The 23332-nt window shown below is 42.5% G+C and overlaps 1 protein-coding gene across 1 annotated transcript in view; it reads left to right on the top strand.

Moving 5' to 3' along the window:
* LOC308104901 (anthrax toxin receptor 1-like) overlaps positions 1 to 23332 on the top strand; it is a 98228-nt gene that overhangs the window by 54436 nt on the left and 20460 nt on the right. The window contains exons 12-17 of the mRNA XM_080455534.1: positions 8630 to 8708; positions 12815 to 12910; positions 14442 to 14480; positions 15419 to 15520; positions 16213 to 16380; positions 17066 to 17146. Coding sequence (XP_080311660.1) covers positions 8630 to 8708; positions 12815 to 12910; positions 14442 to 14480; positions 15419 to 15520; positions 16213 to 16380; positions 17066 to 17146 — 565 coding nt within the window. The remainder of the gene's footprint in view (positions 1 to 8629; positions 8709 to 12814; positions 12911 to 14441; positions 14481 to 15418; positions 15521 to 16212; positions 16381 to 17065; positions 17147 to 23332) is intronic.

Raw genomic sequence — 23332 nt, 5'->3', positions numbered from 1 at the left:
AAATCAGGCATAACTCCCAACCCTAACCCTTAAATCTAACCTCTGCTCCAAATGCCTAACCTGAATCTTGGGAATCTAGCTCGCACGCACACGCACGCACACACGCACATGCACACGCACACGCGCGCATACACACACACACACACACACACACACCCACACAAACACACACACACACACACACGCACGCACGCACACAGAGCAAAGAGAAGCCTGCCATACATTAGCTGGTTTTATGAGCCATATCCAAGTCCACATTCCTCTGCTGTAGATCTCATATATACTGTACAGTACAGTAACGTGGCTCAGAAGAATGGCTTAGAGAGGAGAGATTATAAGGTGATGTGAAAACCCTTCCAACACATGGCACTGCTATATGACCCATGGCCGCCTGGCCGCCACTAGACAGCCTCAATGCATCCAGCACCAGTACCAGTGGCTCTCTCCATTTCAATACCAGGGCAATATGAGTGATGTGGTTTTAACCCATTTAGACCGGGAATGCGTCTGTGTCATTTCTAGATTTCTTTGGGCTATTAGAAAACAGCAGATATACAAGCAACTTGTAGATCTGCTATTTTTATCGTGAAAAATTGTGCAATTCTATGAATATGTACAGTATATTTTTCAAAGCAAACATTTGTAACTCAAATCTTTGCTTCTGGGGATTCTACAAAATGTCTTTCTGAAAAACGTATGTTACTGATAAGTACGTTTTCAAACCTTTTCATGTCAAGGACCCCCAAAATTATATGTATCTTGGATCTGCTATTTTTGAATAGCCCAAAGAAATCTAAAAGTGACACAGATTCTTTCCCGGTCTTAATGGGTTAAACAAGAGTGTTTCATTTTGATCCAAGCAGCACCACCTCCCAGTGCTAGATGGCATTTAACCAAGTTTTAATGTCATATGTACTGTATTCATAACAGCTTAGAGCACTCCAGCTGCGCTCTGCGGTTCTAATTGGGAACCGGTTTAGACTTGAGAGACAATACAATACAGCAGTTTACAATGCACACTAAAAGCACAATGCATAGCCTACTCCATCCAACGTTGGAGTTCGGACAGGCTTTCTTAACAATATAGTATAGTTCGGAGAGTCAGCAGTGGTGTAAAGTAACAAAGCACATGTACGACTCTACTGTACTTAAGTACAATTTTAAGGTATTTTTACTTTACTGGAGTATTTCCAATTTTCAGTACTTTTACTTCTACTCCACATCTCAGAGGCAAATATTGTACTTTTACTCCACTACAATTATTTGAAAACTTTAGTTACTAGTTACTTTGCGGATATAAATTATTACATTATAAAACATACATTAACCACTTTAGCCCTATTTTAGGATAGGATATTTGAAAATAGCTCTGATGTGAGGAGACCACATAAACATAAGTGTGTAGAGTGTGCCTGACATGCATTGTTTTGCGTCATCGTGCGTACATTCCGAACACCATTTCATGTAAACGGTAAATGGTTAAAAGTGGTTTACAAAATCGGGATAAGGTCTCAATTGGGTCAGCAAAACCTCATTAAGATGGTTAACGACACCTGATATAATTAACTATTATTACACAGCTTGGTTGATTCTGATGTGTTATTTCTGGATAATGACCGCTGAGCTCAATAACAGAACGCTGTCTAATCAAAGACTCAGAGCACCTGCTGCACTGCTTGATTTTGTGCCACATCAAACATGACAGCCAATCAAACATTAAACATCACGCATCAAACATGACATGCCATGTAAACAAACACACAATGTCATTTACAGCTAAACATTGCTCTCAAGAATGTTTTTGAAAACATCTGAAGCGAGAAATAGACAATGCAGTAAAATGTATTATATTTGAACACTTCCTGTAGTTTTCCGAGGCGATGCGTTGCACTGGACGGACAGCCGCACCTGGCATTAATGAATGGAATACTCTGTTTTGTTGTTACTTTTGGGTAAATGTATTAATTTATGCATTAAGTAGCTGTGGAATAAGCAGGATTAAAGCGGGATTAAATCCCTCCATCTCCTACCGGCTCTCCGTCAATTATCCCTTGCTTAACAACTTTACAAGAGATTAACAGAAACATGACTATTGTGTAAAATAAGTAAATCTGGGTCATTACTGTACACTAATGCTATCCATGTGAATGCTTCAATCAATGTATTATCATCATTTTATTATTCGCAGTAATCAGGTTATTAGTGTGCCTCTTAGCTTTCCTACTGTCTGTCTCTCCTACACCGTCTCCCTCTCAGCTTGTCTGTCTCTCCTACACCGTCTCCCTCTCAGCTTGTCTGTCTCTCCTACACTGTCTCCCTCTCAGCTTTCCTGCTGTCTGTCTCTACTACACAGTCTTCCTCTCAGCTTTCCTACCGTCTGTCTCTCCTACACTGTCTCCCTCTCAGCTTTCCTGCTGTCTGTCTCTACTACACAGTCTTACTCTCAGCTTTCCTACCGTCTGTCTCTCCTACACTGTCTCCCTCTCAGCTTTCCTGCTGTCTGTCTCTCCTACACAGTCGTCCTCTTACTTTTTCTACTGTCTGTCTCTCCTACACAGTCCTCCTCTCAGCTTTCCGACTGTCTGTCTCTCCTACACGTCTCCCTCTTAGCTTTCCTACTGTCTGTCTTTCTTACACAATCTCCCTCTCAGCTTTCCTGCTGTCTGTCTCTCCTACACCGTCTCCCTCTCATTTTCCTACTGTCTGTCTCTCCTACAGTGTTCCTCTCAGCTTTCCTGCTGTCTGTCTCTCCTACACTGTCTCCCTCTCAGCTTTCCTGCTGTCTGTCTCTCCTACACTGTCTCCCTCTCAGCTTTCCTGCCGTCTGTCTCTCCTACACTGTCTCCCTCTCAGCTTTCCTGCTGTCTGTCTCTCCTACACTGTCTCCCTCTCAGCTTTCCTACCGTCTGTCTCTCCTACCCTGTCTCCCTCTCAGCTTTCCTACAGTCTTTCAAGTATGATTATATCAGCCTCACTCTCTGGGCTGCAGAACACTCAAACCGTTCCTGCATGCTTTGACTCTGTAACTTGCTCAGGAAAAAGCATATAAACTATAATCCTGTCTAAAATGGAAAGTTTTAGTTTCGACAAAAGTCGCTTCAACTCGTTGACTCTGCTTTAGAAGCACCGTTCCTGACTGTTGATATTTCCATAGTGCTCGGTGGCCTTGGTGTCTGTCAACGCAGCGTTAACATCAGTCAGCCTTAACTCTGCGTTCAGCTGCTCTCACAAGCCACTCATTCAGACCTGAGAGATCAGCTCCAACAGTAACACACCCCAACCCCCGCACCAAGGGCTTTTTATGGAAAAATACAAGTTCAACAGGTCACAGCGAGAGAGAGAGAAAGAGAGAGAGAGAGAGAGAGAGAGAGAGAGAGACAAGAAGAGGATGAGACTGGCAGAGGAGAGGGAGAAAGGGACAGATGGCAGAAAAAGGGCAAAGTAGAGAAAGAGAGTGAGAGAGAAAGACAGAAGGGAGAGACAGAAGCAATACTGGGGTTATAGAAGTGGTCATGTAAACACTTAAGTCGAAGACAGAAAAACACTGTTATGACAGCAGGTGTATTTGGAGGTTCAAGTAGTACTGCCTGATGCTCATGAGCACATAATCTCCCCTGGCAAAGCGGGGGATTCTGTCTCGAAGGAGCGCTAGACGTTTGGCCTCTTCTAAAGTCAGTTCTGCAGTAAGATGAACTCTCTCTCTCTCTCTCTCTCTCTCTCTCTCTCTCTCTCTCTCTCTCTCTCTCTCTCTCTAATAAACTTTCCATCCTTTCATCCTTCAACATTTGACCTTCTTTCTGTACACAGCCTCCCTCCCCCCACTTTTTCCATTCTTCCCATACGTCCCTCCTATCTTCATCTCACCTCTCTTTTGTTCTATTCTTCTCTATCAATCTCTCTTTCTCCCCTTCTCTTCTTTGTGCCCCCCCCTCCCCTCTCTCTCTCTCTCTCTCCCTCCCTCTCTCCTGATCAAAGCCTTGTGGCAACAACCCCGTCTCTCGGGGTGTGTGTGTGTGTGTGTGTGTGTGTGTGTGTGTGTGTGTGTGTGTGTGTGTGTGTGTGTGTGTGTGTGTGTGTGTGTGTGTGTGCCTTCATCTCCCAGTGTTTTCCTCCTCCATCATCTTTTCTCTGGGTCAGATCTCTCTCTCTCTCTCTTTCGCTATTCCTTCTCTTTTCTCTCCAGCACTCCCGCGTCCGGATTTGTTACAAAGTTCTTTCACATCTTCTCAAATCCGCCATCACTGTGGCTCTGGGCCAAAGCTTTAGGCCTTAACCCATTCAATCTGGGAACGCATCCGTGTCTTTTTAGATTTTAGCTACAGTAACCATTATTCTAGACTTTGGCTATTCAAAAATAGCAGATCTACAAGCTCACGGCACGACACCGAGTGCCGCGCTATGAGCTTGTAGATCTGCTATTTTTGAAAAGAATCTTGAACATTGATGTGCAAATCTTTGAATACATTTTCTTTTTTTTAAACAACATTTTTAACTCAAATCTTCTCTTCTGGGGAGGGGGGTGGGGGGTACCCTGGAACAACATATTTTGATGGGTAAAATCATCATACCCCAAATTATATGTATTTGCCTTGATTGATTGACTTGATCGCATGCTGAAAATAGCCGATCTACAAGCTCACAACGCGTCGCAGCGTGACACGTTGTGAGCTTGTAGATCTGCTATTTTCAGAGCGCAAAACCCCAGCGCAACCAAACATAAAATGACTTGTCTTAGTTCTACTGGATCTCTTCTCCACTCGTCCCTCACTAACATTTCAGTCTAGTTTTTACAATATATTTAGTCTTAGTTTTAGTCATCGTAGCCTAGTTTTTATTAAGTCTTTATTTAGTTTTCGTCAGTGAAAAAAAGGTAGTCGACGAACATCTTTCGTCATGGTTTCAGTCGACAAAATCAACACTGACCCACAGGAGGCCTCCGCAGAGGTCTACGTTTCTAGGTCCAACTATGTTACACCAAGCGCCATTCGTAGCATTCTTGTGTAGACGCCATCCAGGGCCTTTTCCTGCTGTGCTGTGGAGCGTCCATGTCTCGACCCCATACAGCAATACTAGCTCCACTGTAGCCATGAACAGCCGCCTCTTGAGGTCATCTCCCATATCAGATTTCCACAATCTCCTCGATACGAGGCATTCCACGCAAGTGCACTCCGGACTTTCAGATTCTGTTCTGTCAAGGAAATCCAGGCTCAGAGATATTTGAAGTCCTTGACTGCCTCAAGCTCCGTCCCGTTGGCGGTAGCGATGCTTTTGTCCTCCGTGTTAAAATGCCATTACTTTGGTTTTCTTGGCATTGAGCTGAGGCCGATTTTCCTGCACTCCATTTCCACTGCCATGTAGTAGTTCCCTTCCTTTCTCTGCTGTGTCAGAGACTAGGGCAAGGTCAACTGCATAGTCGAGGTCAGTGATCGTGATGGGATGGGATGTACTCGCTTAGTCTGTCTCGGGACCAGCGATCAATAATAAAATACTAAATAGTAAAACAATTACGTCAAGGAGTTTGTTCTGTATACACAGAACCAGGCCTGGAATTTCGTCATTTTAGGGGCAAGGCCACTTGGCCTTTTGTGTTGTCCATTTTCTTTTTTTCTCAGGGCATGCTATTTCTTTGAGGGGCACATGGCCAAACTGAGGGGCAACAACGGCCATGGCCTTCGTGGCCTCCCTGAAATTCCTGCCTTGCACAGAACACATAGGATATTCTTTTCCGGCACTATATGAACTCACAACAGAACATTGGGATTTCTCTTTAATGTGAAGTGTGTGCAAATTGGTTTGGTTACATTTGTGTATCAATGAATACAGAGTAATTGAAGGTGTAACAGAAATAGTATCTCTGTATATTTGTTGTAAAGGGCTCTTGTTTCATTAGCAGACATGAAACGGAGCTTCAAGTTTACAATCCGTGAATGTGTGAAAACGACTAAACTTCAACCCGCGATGGATCGCGCCGTTGGCCTCGTTCGTCGTGTTTACTGGCAAAACAGTGGTGCTCATGTCAGAAAATATGAACCCTGTTTTTTGGTAACAGACCATAGACTGTATGGGCGTGCCAGGCTGGCGCCTGCCCACAAAATGCACCACGGCAAATGTAGGAACACAGAGAAGGACCGGGTCAAAACACAAGGAACTTTGTCTGTTTAATATGGATATAACACACACACGCACGCACGCACGCACACACGCACGCACGCACGCACGCACGCACGCACGCACGCACGCACGCACGCACGCACGCACGCACGCACGCACGCACGCACGCACGCACGCACGCACGCACGCACGCACACACACACACACACACGCACGCACACACACACACACACGCACGTCCACTCTGGGGATTTTTGTGGTCGAGACCGCCAGCTGTTTGTTGTCAGTGAAATATGCTTAATGCACATATCCAACTGTCTGTCTGTCTGTCTGTCTGTCTGCCTGCCTGCCTGCCTGCCTGCCTGCCTGCCTGCCTGCATCTGTCTGTCTTCTTTCTCTTTGCCACTCTCTCGTTCTGTCTCTGTCTCTCTTTCTTCAACAAATCTCTCCGTCTCTCCTTTTATGTCAGGAAACAAGATAAGTCTTATCTGGTCAAATGGTCTACGTTATACACGCCAGAGCCCATTAGAGTGTGCCGGGCCTTTATAAAGTGCCCCTTAAAAAAAAACACAGACCTTTTGAGAGTCCAGGGGGAGAAGGTAAAACTATGCCTTTCATCAACATGTGTCGAAGCCGCACTCCCAGAAACCTGAGGTCAGCGGGGGATTCTCAGAATAGTTTTTCACCCATCCCCTCTCCTCCCCTCTCCTCTCCTCTCCTCTCCTCTCCAGTGGTGGAAAAATTACTCAAATGTTTGACTTAAGTAAAAGTATGCAATGTAGAAGTACTATATAACAAGTAAAAGTCCGGAATTAAAAATTTACTTGAGTAAAAGTACAAAAGTATTGGTATCAAAATGTACTTAAAGTACCAAAAGTAAAAGTACAAAAGTGTTTGAAAATTGCAAGCTCACAATGCATGGCGGTGCGACACGTTTTGAGCTTGTAGATCGGCTATTTTCAAATAACGTAGGTATAAAATAGGGCTAAAGTGGTTAATGTATGTTTTATAGTGTAATCATGTATTTCTGCAAAGTAACTAGTAGTAGCTAAAGTTTTCAAATAATTGCAGTGGAGTAAAAGTACAATATTTGCCTCTGAGATGTAGACAGACAGGAATGCTGACAGCAGGAGATGGAGGTCAGAACCATAGAGAAGTTGAAAACCCACAAACATTGAATAACATAAAGGAGAAAATAAAACCTGGGTTCACATATCGCTCACCACCAAAATAAAGCAAAGCCCCTGGGACACAAAAAGCATGTAGAAGTAAAAGTATAGACAATTGGAAATACTCCAGTAAAGTAAAAGTACCTCAAAAGTGTACTTAAGTACAGTACTTGAGTACATGTACTTAGTTACTTTACACCACTGCTCTTCTCTTCTCTTCTCCTCTCCTCTCCTCTCCTCTCCTCTCCTCTCCTCTCCTCTCCTCTCCTCTCCTCTCCTCTCCTCTCCTCTCTCAGATTAAAGGGAAGGGCTACAGACCATGAATAGAGATGCTAGTGGCCATCAATCACACCAATGCCTATCTGGGGTTTCCTATAAAGGGGGCATTTTGGCTGGGCTGTAGTGTGTTGTGGATGAGGAAAGGCAGAAACTAGTTTTTCATAGAGTTTTAACCACTCAAACCCTATATACTTTAGTTGACCGGGGTCCCCAAGGGCTTTATACTAGGCCCACTAGTATTTGTCTTTACACGCTAACAGAATAGGGACGCTAGGGTTTAAGTGGTTTTTAATTATTTTGTTGTATATCATAGTAAAAGATCCTTCAGCTGTGAACAATATCCACTCTACTTTTCCATTTTGAAACAGACTACTTAGACAACAGAGAAAGAGAAACCGTGCGAAGGAGACAGACAGTAGAGCTTTGCTAACATAAACGTCCGAGTTGATTTCCTGTTGCAGTGTTTGCTAAAGTCGCTAAAATACCAATAACTGGCAGGAAATCAACTTTGGCTGCAAGCTGTTGTCATGGAAATGTGCTATTATAAAACGAGCTCGCTAGGCCCACTGAAGATTCCACAAGGGTGAAAGCACGATGAGTCAAAGTTTTATTGAAAGCTTCCAAGAGAAAATCAAACCCAATAGTGAGAGAGGGTGCAGTCACACCGAACTTTGATTCTGCCAATGCTTTCCAATGGGAACGGAGCGTTTTTTTTTTGCGGAAATCCGCGAAGGCAACAAACTGCTCCGTTTCCCATTGAAAAGCATTGTCAGAATCCGTCGCATAGGCAGAATCATAGTTTGGTGTGACTTTACCCTAAGATCTTTATCCTAAGATCTTTATCCTAAGCAATAAATAGTGGACCTTCTTATATTATATATGTGTTGGTATTTGTCCTGCATACTTCGGTACTTGGATGTGCCTACACTATGCCATGCATCTGTATTCTGTACTAATACAGCCCTTGATGTTATCTCTCTCTATGTCGTCCTCAGAGCCTTATTAACAGGCTCTGGCATGTATGAATGCAAACCATGTGAAGTCTCACCTCCTTGTTTGTGTCGTTTCAGGGTGATTTATCTCCAAGTCAGCATGAACGAAGGCCTGACTTTCATCACCAGCAATGTTCACATCACCACTACAGAGTGTGTAAGTAACAACTAGTTTTAACTGAATGATTAGATTATTCACTATGGGAGAGAAAAAAGTTGTCGGAACAATCACGCCCCCCTCTCTCTCTTAAAGGGATAGTTCACCCCCAAAATGACTTTATTTCAATCGATTACACACCCCAAGGAGACTTGAATTCATGGATTTTTTTTTGTTTTTGTCGCATTCCTAAGCCAATAATTTGATGACCGGTAGGAGACTCAAAGTGTTAACTTTCCGCCGGTCATCAAATTATTGGCTTAGGAATGCGACAAAAACGCAACAATCTCCATAAATTCAAGTCTCCATGGGGTGTGTAATTGATAGAAAATAAGGTTTTTTTTGGGGTGAACTATCCCTTTAAAGGAGTCGGAGACAATGTGAGATGATAATGTAATGTAAACCTATGCTTGAAATAAATAAATAAAATACACAAATTCATTGGTATTTGCCTGGAGAAAAAAAAATTGGTTTCAATCCCCGCTTGGCAAGGGGAGACGTTGTGCTTTTGACCTTCAGTCAGGGTTAATTGTCAACAATAAAACTCCTGACAAGTCTGCATTGTAAAAGGCACTTAAAGTTTACCTACTTACTACTTACTCACTCTACCATATGATTGGTTAAAATACAATTTTATTCATTAAATAAGTCCCGGATTTCCGCTTGAACCAAGTTATTATCTGTTTGAACATGCTTTTTGTGTCCCATGGGGGCTTTGCTTTATTTTGGTGGTGAGCGATATATGAACCCAGGTTTTATTTTCTCCTTTATGTTATTCACTGTTTGTGGTTTTTCAACTCCTCTACGGTTCTGCCCTCCATCTCCTGCTGTCAGCATTCCTGTCCGTCTGTCTGTCTGTCTGTCTGTCTGTCTGTCTGTCTCTCTCTGCTCACTTCTACCTCTTTCATCTCCTCATCTGTTTTTCTGTGTAGTTTCTCCTGTTTTTCCTTCTGCAAACCAAACCACAGGGGGGGCTGTTGTACTGACCCCACCCAAAACCCTGGAACCCGCTGGGGTCTAGAGGTCAGAGCAGGAGCGGGCTAGTAATACCCAGAAGGTCATGGGTTTGAAGCCCATACTTAGTGGGTAGTAGTAGTAGGGGCTGTGTTGATGCAAGCCCCCTGGTCACCATGAACAGAGATTGCTGCAGAGCCCACGAGCAAGGCACTCAACCCCCCCCACGCACACACGCACGCATGCACGCACGCACGCACGCACGCACGCACGCACGCACGCACGCACGCACGCACGCACGCACGCACGCACGCACGCACGCACGCACGCACGCACACACACACACACACACACACACACACACACACACACACACACACACACACACACACACACACACACACACACACACACACACACACACTCTAAATCTCTCTGTGAAGCTCTTGAGTGTGTACAGTAGGTGAACAGTGACTTTGACCAGTTTCACTTTCAAAACGCATCGCATTCTGTTTGTGTGACATGCATGATGCAAAGGTTTTGAAAGTGAAACTGGTCAAAGTCACTGGGCCACCTACTGTACGTCAACACTGCAGGGGTGTCCAAAAGGTAGTTTGCAATCTAGATCACAAAGGCTGTGCAGGTAGACCGCATGCCATAACCACAACAAATAAAAAATAAATAAAGAAGCATCTGCCACTTGAAATAAGGTGACGGTGACTTCATTGACTGACATGAAGAACGGCCTGTCAGCTCCCTTGATTCTATAGTAGGAAAACCAGGAGGAAGAATGGGAGGAAGACTGTTTTTTCCCCACTATGTTTGCATATGTAACATCAGCATCGCTATTCCAAAGAAAGCAAACCTGGAGAGACATTTTCCCCCAAAAAAGTTAAAAGTATTTTAAAGTAGTTCTCAAGTCAAAACAGTGTTGCCACCCCTGGTCTACAGTATGTTTGAAGCTTTCTGGGCAGAATCTAATTTACATGGATGAAAAAATATGGGGAACTATTGACAGATGAGATCACAGACAGCCTATCAGTTTAAACCACACATTCAAAAAGGAGCTAATTTAAGCTATGGGGGGGAAGAACACAGGGCTACTCATTGACAGAGACCATATGTTCCTAGAGCCAACCATCCGTGGATAAAGAAAGATCAATTCCCCCGACTCCCCGTACTGACTGAGCCAAAACCACCGATATCCCACCCATGCAAGCTTTTCCAAGTACCTCCCAGAGCAGCCTCACCAGAGAGGGGGTATAGTCACCAGTTCTCCACAAAACACACACACACACACACACACACACACACACACACACACACACACACACACACACACACACACACACACACACACACACACACACACACACACACAGTCCTACAGACAGGCTAAAGTGTGCTTGTAATTACCATACTTGTGAGAACATCAACACATACAGGCTCACAACACATTGCACTACAACACGTTGTGAGCTTATAGATCTACCATTTTCTACACCAGCCGGTGCACAATAAAAATCGGCATAACTGGAACCCTAACCCCTTTTAGCTAAGAATCTAAGAATCGCTTCAAAACAACCATTTCTCTTGTAAGGACTAGTAGAATTATCCTTACGATGTGCATTTCTAAAATTCTACTATAAATGGTAAAAGGTGCATTTATATAGCGCTTTTATCCAAAGCGCTTTACATAGATTCATACACCCAACGATGGCGGAGGAAACCATGCAAGGCACCAACCTGCTCATCGGGAGCAAGTAGGGGTTCAGCGTCTTGCTCAAGGACACTTCTACAGTAACTCTTCTGGGGGAGCCCGGGATCGAACTGGAAACATCACAGCTTCCATCCGGCCGCTCTACCGGCCACTCTACCCCTGAGCCACTGCCGCTCTACTGTACTATACTATAGGGGACATTTGGGTATAGCAATACACACACACACACACACACACACACACACACACACACACACACACACACACACACACACACACACACACACACACACGAAACACGAAGCACGCCCCCCGCCATCGTTGCCACAAGATGCCTCAGAGATTAAACAGCCACACATCTCTCAGCCCCCCAAGATAGATGGAGGAAAGTCTAACCACAAGAGATACACAGCCTGGGTTTAGTTGGTAATGGGAACCACACACTGGCCTCAGCCAGACCCCCACTCGTTATAAAAGACCCTCCATGGTTTGGTTATAAGAACCTATAGCTGCAAACACATGAGTACTGTAGCTGGGATTCAATCCCACCGCAGCTTTCCTACTGTCTGTCTCTCCTATACTGTCTCCTTCCCTGCTTTCTGTCTCTCCTATACTGATCCTTCCCTGCTTTCCTACTGTCTGTCTGTCTGTCTGTCTGTCTGTCTGTCTGTCTGTCTGTCTGTCCTACACTGTATCTCTTTCGCTTTCCTACTGTCTGTCTCTCCTATACTGTTGTCCTTCTCAGCTTTCCAACCATCTGTTTAATTTAGTCTGTCTCCCTCTCAGCTTTCCTATTGTCTGTCTGTCTGTCTGTCTGTCTGTCTGTCTGTCTGTATGTCTGTGTCTCCTACACTGTCTCCCTCTCAGCTTTCTTACTGTCTGTCTCTCCTACACTGTCTCCCTCTCAGCTTTCTTACTGTCTGTCTCTCCTACACCGTCTCCCTCTCAGCTTTCTTACTGTCTGTCTCTCCTACACTGTCTCCCTCTCAGCTTTCCTGCTGTCTGTCTCTGCTACACTGTCTCCCTCTCAGCTTTCCTACTGTCTGTCTCTCCTACACTGTCTCCCTCTCAGCTTTCCTACTGTCTGTCTCTCTTACATCGTCTCAGTCTCAGCTTTCCTGCTGTCTGTCTCTCTTACACAGTCTCCCTCTCAGCTTTCTTACTGTCTGTCTCTCCTACATCGTCTCCCTCTCAGCTTTCCTAATGTCTGTTGCTTATCTGTGTTATGTCAAATGTGTTTTATGTGTTGCATACATGGCTGAGTCGCAAGACAAATTTAATAAAGTAATATTGTATCGTATCTATTTTTTATGTTTTGTGTCATGATTATTTCTACCATGACCGAATTCAAGAAGATGCTACAGTATTATGCTCCATCTCTTATGTCTCTTTATCCATCAGTTTAACTGTTGTGTTGTTTCTGTCCTCCCAGTTTGATGGCACCATCCTGCTGATAACGTTACTGGTGTTGTTTCTCCTCCTGGCCCTGCTCTTCATGTGGTGGTTCTGGCCTCTCTGTTGCACCGTGGTACGTCACACCATTACATCTTACCAGTGTTTTTGTTTTTTTACTCAAGGAGAAGTATCAATACCACAACGTAGAAATACTTTGTAACGAGTAAAAGTCTGGTATTCAAAATTTACTTGAGTAAAAGTAAAAAAAAGACTAGCAAAATACCAAAAGTAAAAGTACTCATTACGCAGAATGTCCCATTACACAAGTTTTCAAAAATATATAAAAACTAGTATGAAAATTGCAGATCTACAAGCTCACAACGTGTCGCCATTGTGAGCTTGAAGATCTGATATTTTCAAATAGCCAAATATATGTACTGTAGGACTTAAGTGGTTAATGTATGTTTTGTTAAATTAATCAAAATCAAAGTAAGTAGTGACTTAGTCTTCAAAGAATTGTTGTGGAGTAAAAAAGTACAATATTTGCCTCAGAGATGTAGTGAATTAGAAGTAAAAGTATAGAAAATTGGAAATACTTGAGTAAAGTAAAAAATACCTCAAAATTGTACAGTACTTGAGTAAATGTTCTTAGTTACTTTAAACCACTGCCGTCTTACACGTTACGCACAGCTTGAGGCCGTTATTGCCCTGGGAAACAACATAAAAAGATCAGAGAATTGGCCGTCAGCCTATACAAAAAATGTCTATGTTAATTGTAGATTATGCTATTTAAAAACGTGCCGTTTTATTGACGGCGTGTGTTGTTTCCAATTTGCTTTGAGCCTATACCGCTTTGTAACGATGAAAGCTGACCAAATGTTGACAAGACTAGGGTTTTCACACAGCCTCCTAGCAACGAGACACTGTTATGCAAACAAGCACGTCATTTGTGATAGGCATGAGACCAACTCACGGTTTGCGTCTTTAAACATTTTGGACCGATTGGCTTATATCAGTGATTCTCAACCAGTGGTCCGGGGACCACCAGTGGACCTTGGGGGGGTACCAGGGGGTCCCCAGCTAAATTAGTTAACTTAGACCGAGTGCCACGCTATGAGCTTGTAGATCTGCTATTTTTGAAAAATCTTGAATATGTGTGTATATTTGAATATATATATTTTTTTATATATTTTAGCGACATTTTTTAACTCAAATCTTTGCTTCTGGGGGGTCCCTGGCACATAACATTTTCAGATGGGGGTCCGCGGCCAAATGTATATCAATATGGGGCGGCCATAGCTGAGTGGTTAGTAAGCCTGCCTAGGGAGCCAGAGGCCCTGGTTACCCCAGGTTCGATTCCAGGCCAGGCCAACATATGTGTCGATGAAATGAAATTTGTCCCTGAGCAAGACTCTTAACCCCTAATTGCTCACAGGTTCTCATTGGAAACAAGACCGCAAGGACTTTCATGAACGACCTGTTAAAAGGAATATCCTTATATTCCTAATATAGGGGTCCTTGGCATGAAAAAGGTTGAAAACCACTGGCCACTTATATTAGTGCCGTGGTTGGAGCTAAAACAGATCTCATTTGTAAATTGAAGCAACACTGTTGTGATGTTAAATAAAGTGTGTTGTCTCCTTGTTCATTTTGCTGTGTTTCAGGTGATCAAAGGGCCCCCTCCACCCCCTCCTCCAGAGCCCGTAAGTTTGCTATTTTCACTATACGTCTTACGACAAAGCATGTAGAGCATAAGGTTAACCTACGTATACGCACATGCATGAACTCACAAACTATACCCACACTTTATCCTACACAGGGAAAAGCGCGCGCACACACATACACACACACACACACGTGCATATCGTTGCTGTCGGGCAGAAACCTATTATCTCCATTCTCCACATACTAACTTTTTGTGTTTTTTCGTAAATTAACGCCCTACTCGATCATACTACAGCATCACAAAAAACGCATCAAAAGTAGCAGATCTACAAGCGACGCGTTTCGAGCTTGTAGATCTGCTACTTTTGAAGTTGAATCCTGAAAAGTAACAGTTTTGGACAGGTTTCCACCGGACAGAGACGATATAAATTACATGCCTGCACACACATCAAAAGGGGGGACAGGGTGATAACTGACCATATTAAGTTTATTAGACACAGATTTGGGGTGAGCGGGTAAAGCCACAAGGGTGAGCATACACATGGTGCGTTGGGTGGGGGTGGGAGGGGGGGTCCTGTGACAAGCAGACCCCCCCTGTGAACCACTCACAGGTTCAGGGGGACCACCACAAACCCACACTCACCACATCAGTCCAAAACCACTGGCAACCCACACCGAGCACCCACTTCCTGGGTACACAGTCTGCACTTTACTTTTTGCACTTCTCAGCTATAAAGAGTGGCACGTTTGTATACAGTGTAACTGTTGTGTATTGTATTGTTTGCGCTTAATTGTCTGTCTCGTAAACTCGAACGCGTAAAACAAACTTCCGCAATTGATGCGGTACAAGTAGGCCTATATTGTATTGTTTTTGTTAGAAACCGGAAGACAGCCCACGTATTCTGTGCTCTTTGTGTGTGTGTGTGCGTGTGTGTGTATGTGCGTGTGTGCGTGTGTGTGCGTGTGCATGTGTTAGGACTCGTCAGATGACGAGGACGGCATGCCCAAGAAGAAGTGGCCCACCGTGGACGCCTCTTACTACGGAGGAAGAGGAGTTGGAGGAATCAAGAGGATGGAGGTGAGATTCATACAGGAAATACATCAAATATATAAGCTGCTGCACATTAGAGTTCTCAAATTCTGCCCGAACCCGACCCCGATGTTTTCGGGCGGGGCCGGGCTGAAAATGTATGCTAATTAATTAGTAAAATAAAAATAAAACTATTACCCCAAAAAAGAAATTTCAACTGCCGACGGTAAGGCCGACGGAAATGGCAGTGGATGCATTGGATGCAGCTCAAAGTGAACATTACTCAGGTATCTAGTTCGTCGCCGTCCGAGCTTTCTAGCCTGTGTTATATTAAAAAAACGGAAATGGCCAGAACGCAAACATGGCAGTTTTCAAGATGTTTTGGCCATTATCTCTGGAACGGAAGGTCCAATCTGCTCAGTTCAAAGCTTGTTGGATGTGTGACATTGAGCACATTAAGTACATTAATTTGAGTACATTTAGGGGTTTTCGTGGTTTCGGACCTAAACTTATGGTAATTGTTCAGGCCGGGCACTGTTCGGGTCGGCCCAGTTAGGGCCAGGCCTTCATTTTCAGGCCCGTTGAGAACTCTACTGTACATACTCAGCAAAACCCCTGTGTCTGTTCAACGCTAAGTGCTAAAGTTGACCTATAAGGGCAACATTCTTACACTCATACACTCATTTTTGTGAATACAAAATGTCAGTCACACCATAGTGTGTGTCTGTGCCTGGTTCTAGGTGCGCTGGGGAGGGAAAGGTTCTACAGAGGAGGGTGCCAAGCTGGAGAAACCCAAGAACGCCGTGGTGAAAATGCCCGAACAGGAGTTCGAACCGTACGAACCCAAACCCAAGAAAGTGCACAACAAGAAACCCCCACAGGCCCATAAGTGGTACACACCCATACAGGTAAACAGCTGTCTCTTATTTGGTGCAGTGATTGCATGTATATTAGAGGAGGAGGTTCTTGTGACCAGTGGCGGAAAAAGTACTCAATTTATTTTACTTAAGTAAAAGTAACAATACTGCAATGTAGAAACAAGTAATAGTCAGGAATTCTAAATAATAAAAAAAAGTATTGGTATCAAAATGTACTTAAAGTATCAAAAGAAGAAAGTACTCATTATGCTGAATGTCCCATTTCACAAGTTTTCAAATGTATAAAATGTATAAAAATCTTTTGAAAGTAGCAGATCTACAAGCTCACAATGCGTCGCATCGCAACGCATTGTGAGCTTGTACATCGGCTATTTTCGAATGGCCAAAATGGTTGGCCATTGTGCTGAAGTGGTTCATGTATATTTTGGAATAATCAAAATCTACAAAGTAACTAGTAACTAAAGTTTTCAAATAATTGTAGTAAGTGGAGTAAAAAGTACAATATTTGCCTCTGAGATGTAGTGGAGTAGAAGTAAAAGTACAGAAAATTGGAAATAGTCCAGTAAAGTAAAAAATAACTCAAAAGTACAGTAATTGAGTAAATGTTCTTAGTTACTTTACACCACTGCTCGTGACTGAATGGTTGCTAAGTTTGAATCCCCAGGTCCTACATGTGTCAAAAGGTTAACTGTGTGTTTGTGGCTCTCCTCCTCAGGGGAAACTGGACGCTATCTTTGCTCTGTTTCGCCGTGGTTACGACCAGGTGTCTCTGATGAGACCTCAGCCTGGAGATCATGTGAGTACCGCTGCAGTGCACTGTGGGACAGGTTGTCAAAGTGGTGGTGGCCAGAGGGCACCAAGGGGGCCAATTGCAAAGGAGAGGAAAAGGGAGGAAAAAAAAGAAAACAAATCATTAATAAAATATAAGAATCGTTGCTGTCGGGCAGAAACCAGCTAGCTAAACCAGCTATTGAACACCCTTTACGTCTGTGTGTTGGTTAAAAAAAAAAAAGATTGAACCAATGAAAAGCATTAAAAAGCGCTTCTAACAAAACCAGCTAACTCCATTGGATCCTCAAACTTTCTGCTAAACCAGCTAACTCCACCAAAGGGGGGTGGAGTTAGCTGGTTTTGCTGACTCCAAGCTCCACCCCCTTTTGACCTCCAACCTCATTGTGAGCTTGGAGGTCCATTCAGCTGTTCTTATCAATGATGAACAAAACCTCCTAACTCCACTTTTTGTTTTGTTTTGTTTTGTTTTGGAGTTAGCTGGTTTCTGCCCGACAGCAGAGATATATTTTTCAAAATTTTAACTCAAATTCATTTCAAAACATTACTGTGGCAGTTGAACCACTTTTAATATGGTATCCCAATATTGGTAATTTCATGTCATTATTGTCAAAAAAAAGCTCATAACATGTCACATTGTGGCACGTTGTGAGATTTTTTTTGTGAATTGCCTTTTTTTCCTGTTTAAAGCCCTTTTGCAATAGGGGGGTCAGCATCCAGAGGCTATGGCTATTATGGGGTCCTTTGGCATGGAAAAGTTTGGGAACCGGCCTGCACTATGGGAATACATAAAAACAAATAACTCAGTTTGCCCGTAGCTTGGTTTATTGTACACCATTTCAGTTTGCTTACTTTGTCTGAATTTAGATTAGCTACGTTCAGTTTAGTCTAGTTTAGTGTTGTCTAGTCTAGTCGAGCAGCTGCACAAGATAAAGGAGTAGTGATAAAGACGAACAATGTCTAAAATGCTAGACATTGAAAGCTGAGGATACTATTCATTAGGCAACTTTTTTCATCTAGGGATGCAACAGAAGATCGATTATAAAAAATAATGAATAATCGATAATACAATAAAATAACATATGAATAATCTATCTAAGTGACACGCTTCAAAAATGTCCAAAAATAGCTAAAATAAACTTGTAGATTAACTGTTTTTGCACGACACCGCTGTGTGACAAAGTATAATATCTCTGCTGTCCGGCAGAAACCAGCTAACTCCAAATGTTCATTTTTCAGGAACAAAGAGTGGAGTTAGGAGGTTTTGTTCATCATTGATAAGAACAGCTGAATAGACCTCCAAGCTCACAATGAGGTTGGAGGTCAAAAGGCTGTGGAGCCTGGAGTCAGCAAAACCAGCTAACTCCACCCCCCTTTGGTGGAGTTAGCTGGTTTATCTAGAAGTGCTTTTTAATACTTTTCATTAGTTCAATATTGTTTTAATCAACACACAGACGTAAAGGGTGTTCAATAGCACTAATTTATGGGAAAAAAATGCAAAAGCAGAAAAATGGAGTTAGCTGGTTTCTGCCCGACAGCAACGATATGATGCTCAAGTTGTTAAATTGATTTGTTGATATTAGTACAAAATATATATATATAATATATAACAAAATGATTGATAGTTGCAGCCCTGCATTCTTCTTTCTTTATCTTCCCTCTCTCCTCTGGCTGGTGTGTCAGTCAGACCCCCCCCCCCCCCCCCCCATACACACACACACACACACACACACACACACACACACACACACACACACACACACACACACACACACACACACACACACACACACACACACACACACACACACACACACACACACACACACACACCTGCTTCCCATCACAGTATACATGCAGGGAATGAAAAGCAGACACATCCTCTCAGCTGTTCACACTCACCGTGTGTGTGTGTGTGTGTGTGTGTGTGTGTGTGTGTGTGTGTGTGTGTGTGTGTGTGTGTGTGTGTGTGTGTGTGTGTGTGTGTGTGTGTGTGTGTGCACGCGCGCGCGTGTGTGTGTGTGTGTGTGTGTGTGTGTGTGTGTGTGTGTGTGTGTGTGTGTGTGTGTGCGCGTGTGCGTGTGAAAAAAGTACTCAAATGTTTTACTTAAGTAAAAGTATCAATACTGCAATGTAGATGTTCTCTGTTACAAGTAAAAGTCCGGAATTAAAAATTTACTTGAGTAAAAGTACAAAAGTATTGGTATTAAAATGTATTTAAAGTACCAAAAGTAAAAGTACTAAAATGTTTGAAAATAGCTGATCTACAAGCTCACAACGCGTCGCGATGCGTCGCATTGTGAGCTCGTAGATCGGCTATTTTCAAATTGACTAGGTATAAAATAGGGCTAAAGTGGTTAATGCATGTTTTAAAATGTAATAATTTATATCTGTAAAGTAACTAGTAACTAAAGTTGTCAAATAATTGTAGTGGAGTAAAAGTACAACATTAGTCTCTGAGATGTAGTGGCGTAGAAGTAAAAGTATAGACAATTGGAAATACTCCAGTAAAGTAAAAGAACCTCAAAATTGCACTTAAGTACAGTACTTGAGTACATGTACTTAGTTACTTTACACCACTGTGCGTGCGTGCGTGTATTCTACTGTACTTATGTACAGCATGCACAGACATCCACCTAATCTTTTGTGTATTTCTGCATTGAATTCAACTTTTCACTTTCAATCTCTTTCCTCCCACTCTCTCCATCCCTTCTTTGTTTTACTTTCATCCTCTCCTCCTCTCCTCCATTCTCCCAGCCTGCTCCCCTGCTGGGCTGGCCCCCAGGTGCTCGTTAAAAATCATGCCTTATTTGCAGGAAGAAAAAAAGGAAAATCTCCCGTAATCGCTTTTAACTGGAATTCCACATTTTAACCCATTAAGACCGGGAACGTGCCTGTGTCATTTTCGATTTTTAGCTATAACCGTTATTTTATACTTTGTCTATTCAAAAACAACAGATATACAAGTTCATAGCACAGCACAGAGTTCTGCGCTATGAGCTTGTAGATAAGCACTTTTTTTTTTTTTTTACGTGAAAATTCGTGCAAAATCTTTGAATATATATATTTTTAAGCAAACATTTGTAACTCAAATCTTTGCTTCTGGGGGATTCTACAAATGTCTTCTAAATCCTATAACAGTTTTTTTTTTAAACATATGTTGCTATAATATCAGTGGTTCTCAAACTTTTTCATGTCAAGGACCCCAAAAATGATATGTATTTGGCCACGGACCCCCATCTCAAAATATGTTGTTCCAGAGATCAAAAATAGCAGATATACAAGCTCATAGCGCGGCACTCGGTGCCGCGCTATGAGCTTGTATATCTGCTATTTTTGAATAGCCCAAAGAAATCTAAAAATGACACACAGATGCGTTCCCGGTCTTAATGGGTTAAATAGAGTTTTCGTTTCTTGGCATCCGAAAGTAATGGAAGTGCGAGGGATATCGGCCGCCAGATTAGCGAGCTCTCCGAATCTCGACCGCAACGACACAGAGAGTTTGAGCGCCAGACGGACGGTTATGATTACACAAATATTCACTCACAGACAAGACAGATGAACGGTCATTCTGATGCACATGGAGTTTTATCAAGAATGTATTTTTTTTCTTTCTTAAACCCGGAGAATAACTGCTAACCACAGCCTCCACATGCAAAAGGTTATGTGACGTAATGCTCTCTCCCTCCCTCTCTCTCTCTCTCTCTCTCTCTCTCTCTCTCTCTCTCTCTCTCTCTCTCTCTCTCTCTCTCTCTCTCTCTCTCTCTCTCTCTCTCTCTCTCTCTCTCTCTCTCTCTCTCTCTCTCTCTCTGAAGTACTCTGTTACAAGTAACATTTACTTGATATTGGTATTAAAATGTACTTAAAGTATCAAAAGTAAAGTACCAAGTATCAATATGGCAATATAGAAAGAAAAAAAGTAAAAGTCCGGAATTCAAAAAGTTAAAGTACTAAAATGTTTGAAAATAGCAGATCTACAAGCTCACAACGCGTCACATCGCGTCACATTCTGAGCTTGTAGAACGGCTATTTTCAAATAGCCTAGGTATAAAATAGGGCTAAAGGGGTTAATGTATGTTTTATAATATAATAATTTATATCTGCAAAGTAAGTAGTAACTAAAGTTTTCAAATAATTGTAGTGGAGTAAAAGTACAATATTTGCCTCTGAGATGTAGTGGAGTAGAAGTAAAAGTACTGAAAATTGGAAATACTCTAGTAAAGTAAAAAAATACCTCACAACTGTTATGTACAGTATTGACTAAATGTACTTAGTTACTTTACACCACTCGTTACGGGGAAGAAAAAAGTTATTCAAAAAGTTAGAGGAAGTGCCCAGACTTAAGACTTGTTAATTGTAGAACAGTGACTTAAGTGGTTAAGCTTCAACTTAATTTTATCCTTTACTGACTAAACACGGATACATACAGTCTCTCTCTGCTTTCTCTTTCAATGACAGCTGTCCTATTCTGCTGAATTTTGAAACACAAAAGGTCACATGACGTAATGCTTATTCTAGAGAAGTCGTTTCTTTCTCTCTCTCTCTCTCTCTCTCTCTCTCTCTACAGTACCTCCTCCCCTCTCTCTCTCACAGCATTGCCTACGCAAGTCACATTTGTGGTTTGTTACGAACTTGCAGAAAAATGGCCCAGGCTAGCGGGGCTATAGGCCGTCTTCCAGCTCGTGCAATAGTTTTTATTTCAAAGCGCAGAGGAAATGAGTGCTAGGACACCTCTTTTCATTACCAAGTGTGACCTGAGGAGAACTCTTAATCTGTCCGCCTCATGTTGCAGCAACTCAACAAAAAAAAAACCTCTTGAATAAAGTGAGAGACACTTGGAGACGTCAACTCAAATGTATCCGTACAGCACATTGATAAATAGGGTTTGTCACAGCAAAACAAAAAGGTCTAAAGATGATATAACATAAACTACGCTAGCATATAATAAAAACAATGATTCCCAAAGGAAAATCATCTGTCAGCAGCCATTAAAGGGAGGGTAAGTGATATATTTTGGTTAAAACAAAAAAGTTTTTTGTTAAAAGGTTAAAGCACTATATTCTGATAGTAATCATTGCTACAGAGTGTTTGTTCAGTAACAGGAGTCGATCTCCATGTCTCTCCAGCTCTTTATTAAACAGAAAATTCAATTTCAGGTAGGTGACAAAATGTCAGCCAATCAGCAGAGAGTACCCATTTATCAGCTTAAATTTGATAGTGCTCCAGTTCAAAAATGTTTCTGCTCATTTCTTTGTGTCATAACTTCCAATTCACTTGGTTAATCTGCATCCTGTCTGAGTTCTCTATCCTGATTGGATAAAATTGGTATCCTGACCTGAAAATGCATGTTCTGTTTAATAAAGAGCTGGAGAGACATGGAGACTCCTGTTATTGAACAAACACTCTATAGCAGGCTTGTCGAACTCATTTTGGGGTCTGGGCCGCATTGGTCAAAAAGAGACTTGAGGAGAGGCAGACTGGGCACGCAGACACAGAGACACGCATGCGCGCTAATGCACATTCAGTTATACATCATTGTTTTTCAGTCTGTTGTCTCAGTCACTGCTATAACTACTATACTACTATACTACTATAACTATTCAAAACAATTATGAAGATTATATATAAATGAATTATTAATTAATTAATTGAACGTCCCACTGGAAGAAGACCCTGGGGCAGACCAAGGACCAGATGGGGGGATTACATCTCCACACTGGCCTGGGAACGCCTCGGGATCTGTTGCCCTCACTATCAGATGATTACTATCAGAATATAGAGCTATTTAACACTTATTTTAACCAAAGAAAATCACTTACCAACTTAAGTCCTTTACTCTTCGTTGTGCAATGAATAGCATAAACAGCTGATCTACAAGCTCTCAATGTGTTGTGGGCTTGTAGATTGGCCATTGTCCTATAATGGGCAAAAAAGACACAGCTAATAGATGGAACCACAATTTAGAATCAATTTAGAGATTGACTCACAGAGATGCTAAACACATGCTATGCATAAGCGTAGGGTTAAACTTTGACCTTGTGTGTGACCATTGACCAATCACAAAAGCAAAATCAACAGCGCAGATCCGTCTGATCCATATCATTAGCAAAGTTTATATAAATGGGATTAAAACTGTCTGAAATGTCGCTGTAACAGACAGACGGACGGACGGACGGACGGACGGACGGACGGA

Source organism: Gymnoscopelus braueri, assembly GCF_963280865.1.
Source record: "Gymnoscopelus braueri genome assembly, chromosome: 17".
Classification (NCBI taxonomy): Eukaryota; Metazoa; Chordata; class Actinopteri; order Myctophiformes; family Myctophidae; genus Gymnoscopelus; species Gymnoscopelus braueri.
This window is presented reverse-complemented; position numbering and strand designations above follow the sequence as displayed.